We start from the raw sequence: 6,000 nt of genomic DNA on the forward strand, positions 1-6,000 counted from the left end.
AAAAAAAATCTATGCCTCCCCTAACTTTTCTGATATGAAAATATTTGGACAGACAGCTTGACATTTGGCTGTTTCACGTTTAATGTAGGTTATGACCTACTTTCTAAGCTTAGTCTCTCTCACCCTTTTCTAGGTCTCAAATCTACATATTTTCCTAGCTTCCTCATTCCAGTCAAGACTTATATGGCTTCCAAAGGGAACTATACTGTCCGGGTTACTAATATAGTCCTTGTTTACAGTTACATTTCCAGGTTGACAACCCCCACTCCCTTAGTCTTTTGACACTACATAAATTTTTGAAGCTGCTTTTCTATGTCTGTTGCTGGGGACCAGGGGCAATTTGTGGCAAAGACAGTGGAATAATTGGTGACCAAACAGGTTTCTCTCTCATGTATAAAGTGACACAAGGCATTGGTTTCATTATCCCTCTAGCTAGTAGAAATCTGAACATTTACAGGATAATAGCAGTTGCTGACATAGATTTCCTTGGCATTCTGCCTGAGTCTTTAGGGAAAGTAGGTTTTTGCAAAATCAGAGTTTATTACCAGAAGGAAATAAGACACAAGGAAGTGCTTTCTCTCCCACTAGCTTTGTGACCTGGAACAAGTTACTTAAACTCTCAGAGGTTAATGTTTCTGCTTCTTTGAAGCGTTGCTGATAATAACACTTTGAACTAAGTGTTCTGAGACTTCAATACGATAATATGTTCTTTTTTAGAAGTTATTGGAGTATATGCGCCATCAAAGTTAAGAGTAAACCAAGAAAGAAGAAGATAAATGATGAAGGGAGAAAAACTTCAATATAGGAAAGAGTCAAGGGGGATTCTTGGAAATGGTCAAGACACAGATACAGCAACTGAGCAACAGGTCCAGAGAATATATGTGGGATGGTGGAAATGAGGATGATTCTGGGGAGAAATGGAACAGTATCTAAATGAACTAGGTCTGAATCCCAGTTCTCGATGCAATGGACCACGTCATTGTGAAGATGGTGAGCTTTTAAAAGATACCGCCAAAGTCAGCAAATGGAAAAAAGAGTGAATTGCTAACTTCAGGAAAGACAATAAGGTGTACAAGAAAGGTAATCATATCACACATTTGGTTCAATGGGAAACTGTTTCCTTGGACGTAATGTAAACTTAATGCAAGTGCATGCATCCCCCAAAATGTGATACCATATTGAGAGATTATAGGGAAGGGAAATGCATAAGACAATTAGGCAAAAGCGCTAAGTCCTAATCAGACATACATAGAAATCAATATATGGTGTCTAACACTTAGAAATCAATAAAGATCAATCTAAGCATATTTTGTAGAAATATAAAATATATCAGAAGGAGCAGCTAATGGTCGAAAATGGTGGCATCTAACAAGCAAGACTGAAGGGCAGAGGAGGGGAGGAGGAATTTGTGTTTTTCATTATAAGCCTTTAAATATTATTTGACTCTTTGTTAACAACTATTCACATGTATTTATTTGACAAAGATACAGTTTATATTTTAAAATATACAATGCAAATTTAAAAGGCTATAAAGAGTTCACAGGAAAAAATGGCAGACTATCCTTAAACATGCTGCTCTTAAACAGATTGAACAGATGTTCAACCTTATTTAAAATAAGAAAAATGCAAATTAGCTGCAAATGTACTCTTTCTTAGCTTACAGATAGGGGAAAATTCAAAGTTTGGTCGCCATTCTCTTTTGGCAAGGCTCTTCAATTTTGCCAAATAATTGAACACCTATCAAGGACAATCTGACAATATCCACTAAAACTGCAAATGCATTTGTCTTGACTCTTCAAACCCTCTTCTAGAAATGCACACCCAGACACTCACGCATATATATGGAATAACAAATGTATAAGGTTTCATTTCACCATTGCTTTTAAGAGCAAAAGATTACAAACAATTCAACTCTCTGTCCGTAGGGGACTAGTTAAATTAATTGTGGTTCTCTCAGTAAGGGAAAATGTTTGTATTTTGAATGAATAAAGGAAATAAAACTTAAATAATTTAACAATCAGCTTCCAGTACCTCCAAAGCACAGAAGGCCGTGTCGGAAGCCTCTCACAACAGATTCTCTGACCTTCCTAAATCTGAGCATAAGGGGAACTTGGCTCCCAGCCCCTTTCAAAACCTTAGAAACAAAGCAAAACAGGCAGTGAGGCAATGTCAGATTTCATGTCAGTCCAAATCCCACTTGGCCAACTTATTAATGGAGACACTCAGGGTGTTGGTTCCTTGTCTGTACATGAGAGTTGCTAAAAAGGCAAAAGGGGATTGCATATGTGGCCCAGAGGCACAGCGCCTGACCCACACTAAGTGCTCAAAAACACAAGTTATTATTACTGGTGGCAGCGGAAAAAAGAATCCTGTCTCCAAGAGTGTGTTCATTATAGCAGGAAAGTCTTCTTGGAAATACCAAGATAAGAATCAAAAGTCACTACTCTGAAGAAAAGAATGGCAGGTATTTCCCTTCACGACCTGACAATTTTAGAAGAAACTACATCCACAAGCTCTTTCAGCTTCTTTTGCTGCTGCCTCCTGCAAAGACTAGAGGAGGCTTCTCCCCGAAGTATCCTACATGAATGGGGTTGGAAGGCTCTGAGCCCAATGCCTTCTGTGTAGGAAGAGAAATCTGAGGACCAGGAAGGTACTGGAGAGCACACAGCCAAGAGCCCCATTCCATAGCCAAGCCGAGCACTAACAAAATTGCTAATTAAGTGCAGCTTTTGTGATAGCAGTTTTCCAGTGATTCAAAACAGAAGGAGTAAACCTAAAAGTAAGTCTTCGGAACACTGAGCTAAGTTGTCTTCATTCACTTTTAAAAAGGTCTGGGATCAATGTGAATGTATATGGCCTGTATTGGTGGAGCAAGTAGTATCTTCATCTCCGTAAATTTGTCTTTATGGCTGTGCCCAGGCTTTATCTTTATAGTCTCCTGTGGAATAAGTCCCAAACTGTGTGGGCAGTCTGTACTACAGTAACACAGATTTCAAAAATGTGTACAATCCCTCTCCAGCAACGCCTAGATATATAATGCTGGGTTTCCATTTCCTCTTCTGTAAAAAAGAGTTACCAGTCATCTTCATCATGCTGTTACAAAAATAAAGTCAGATAACTGTGTCTGTCTGGTGCATAGTAGACACTACTTCCCACAAACCCAGATATCCCCTTGCCTTGTCTACATGTGAGACTTAATCAGTCCCACAACAACCTGCTCACCCTGCTCTTTGAATTCCAAACATTTTCTGCTAGGCAACTCCAAAAGATAAAAAATAAAATACCTTCCATGATATTTACATAGATTAATAACTTTTAATTTCCTCAGCCTGAACCAAGAGTTAAGAAGAACCTCATCAAGAAAAATTATAAGGGTCGCTTTTTTTCCCAAGTTCCCCCAAATACCTTCTTCATCCACATTTCCCTTGGGGACTAGTTCTCACATGTCTGCACCGATGCGAAAACCTCTGGTTTACAGCCATAGTCATTGGATTCCAGATTTTCCCACATCCTAGCCCAGGCATTGACTAAAGGTAAACACTCACTAAATGGTTCTGAGCTGAGTCAAGCAAAATCAAGGGAAGAATTTCAAAAAAGATATATATTGAGCATCTATTAGACATGAGGCACTGTTTGAGACCCATTTGCATCTCTTATTTAATTATCACAACAATCCTGAGAGGTAACACCCATTGTCCCAATGTTACAGGATGACAACACAGTAACTCAGAGCATTAAAGTACATTCTCAAGTCCCATAATTAGAAGGGGCAGGCAGCATGGCCTGGAACCCAACAAGTCTCCAAATTGACTGTAAGTAGCACCTCTCAGATGGCCATTTCTCCCTCCTCCCAGGAGTCTGAGATCTCATGATAATCCCCACCCAGTCCCATAGGAATCTTGGAAAGCCCGCTTGTCTCTCACTTCTCATGCACCTTGGCAAGTGCTTTTCCTTCATGCCCACCCACTGCACACATGCAGAAGCCCCTAATTTTCAACAAGTCATTTTATAACTGCAAAAGTGGGGCCACACTCTTTTCTCTACCTCTGCTCACTAACAAAGAGCATCATTTTCCAACATACTAGTCCGACCCAGGGAGAAAAGTCCTCACAACTTCAGTAATTTTCCATCCTCTGGAACAAGGACATATACTTGGAAGTTTGACCATAATATACAAACATTGTTTTTAAATAATGCCAATCTTCTTTTAAAATGACTTAAATGCTAAAAGCTAAGGTTTTGTCACTTCTTTTCTTGTGTCTTGAATAGACCCACAAACTTAAATAAATACATAAACCATAAATGCAACTGCCAACTGTTTAGATTGAGTTCTCACATCAATACAGATTTTCCTTACAACTTGCACCCAATTTGACTCCAGTCTTAGGAGTGCTGACCTGAAATAGTTGCTGGCTGCGGCAAGCACCACGCGGTGGCAGGAGAATTCCTGAATGTCCACACACAAGATGACATCTGTCAGAGCATTTTCCACTCGCAGGGTTTCCAGGCCATTCTGCAGAATTAAGGAGAGTCCCGTGTCATCAAATTTTACCTTGTCTTCATTTAAGATTTCTACTAGATCTCCTCTTTTGGGAGCAGGATCGTCTGTAGAAGGTGGCAAGGGTCCTTCCAAATTCTTCTCTACCACATCACCCATGGTCCAGCCGCCCCTTTGCGCTGCCATCAACCTCCAGACTAAAGGAGAGACCAAGTTTCAGGCAGGTCACATTGCAGAAGCTGAGCGGATTTCCTGTGCGGGGCCCTCCACTTATCACCAGCTGTCACACACTCATAACAGGAAGTCTCGCACTTTCTCATCCTGTTACTACAAACACCAGTAACTTCTATTCTTCTTCTTTCTGTGAATCATCACAAGGTTAGGACTTACTTGAAAGGGGTGTTGGAAGGGGCTCCGGGAGAGAAGGGGTGGCTTCTCGGAGTATGCTGTTAATGCTGTGTGGTTATTTTGGTCCTCTCCCCTCCCTCACATCCGTGAGCAGGAAACCTCTGGTTCTGGTTATTATATTTATACCCCTGATGCCCTCATAACCCAAGCGGTCAATGATGGGATGGGTGGGGCCATTTCTCCCTCCTCCCTGGAGTCTGAGGTCTCATGATAATCCCCACCCAGTCCCACAGGAATCTTGGAAAGCCCACTTTTCTCTGGCATTCTCACTTCTATCAGCACTGCACACTTTCTGTCTTTGCCTTCATCCCTGCTCAGGGGGAAGCAATGTGATGGCAAATATTAATGATCCCCTCCAAAATGTTTCTATTGTTTTAGATACGCCCCTAGGGGCAGAGAAGAAATGATTGCCATCTCCAGGAGTCTTCTCTGTTAGAAAACCAATCAAAGTAGGTCCACATCAGACTGCCCTGGCAAGTCTCAAATTAGCCTTATCTCACCCATCATCTATTGGTCCTGCATCAGTGGTAAATCATGAAGTATTTTCATTATCTCCAAGGCTAAATACTAATAACCATGTTTTACAATTTTTAGCATATTGTAGAAATATTTACATTACATCCCAGAAAATTCACAAGAGCTAATGTGTATTAACCCGTGTAACAATTGAAAGGGTAGGTATGACTTTCCTCATTTTACAGCTTTGCTCAAGTGAATGGCAGGGCCAGTTCTGTTTGACTCCAAAGACCCTACTTCCTCCACCACCATCAGACCAGCAGAGCTATCATATCATGGGGGCCCTGACCCTGTCCCTCCCATGGAGAGACAAAGAGGCTTGGCTGCACCAGTCCTCAGTTCCTCACCAAAGTGGCCTCTGTTGTCTCCTTGTTCTCATTCACCATCTAGCAGTGGGGAACACTCTCGCTCATCCTGGTTGCAAGAATCCAATCCTTTTTCTGCCCTGGTGGGTGATGACTGAGCTCTCCCTAAAATGCCCAGTTCTGTCTCAGCTCTGCTCTTCCATGTATACTTACTCCTAAAATCAGAGTCTTTGACATTCTCCCCAGATTTGTTCTTTATTCAGAGTCTGTCAA

At 41.2% G+C, this 6,000-nt stretch overlaps 1 protein-coding gene across 1 annotated transcript in view; it reads right to left on the reverse strand.

Moving 5' to 3' along the window:
* Window positions 1–4,731, reverse strand: part of KLHL6 (kelch like family member 6) — a 43,626-nt gene extending 38,895 nt beyond the window's left edge. The window contains exon 1 of the mRNA XM_037524532.2: window positions 4,398–4,731. Within this exon, the coding sequence (XP_037380429.1) occupies window positions 4,398–4,684 (287 nt within the window). The 5' untranslated portion in view covers window positions 4,685–4,731. The remainder of the gene's footprint in view (window positions 1–4,397) is intronic.
* Window positions 4,732–6,000: the final 1,269 nt, after the last annotated feature.

The sequence above is a fragment of the Talpa occidentalis genome, unplaced genomic scaffold (genome assembly GCF_014898055.3).
Source record: "Talpa occidentalis isolate TD23 unplaced genomic scaffold, MPIMG_talOcc4v2.1 talOcc4.4, whole genome shotgun sequence".
NCBI classification, from domain to species: domain Eukaryota; kingdom Metazoa; phylum Chordata; class Mammalia; order Eulipotyphla; family Talpidae; genus Talpa; species Talpa occidentalis.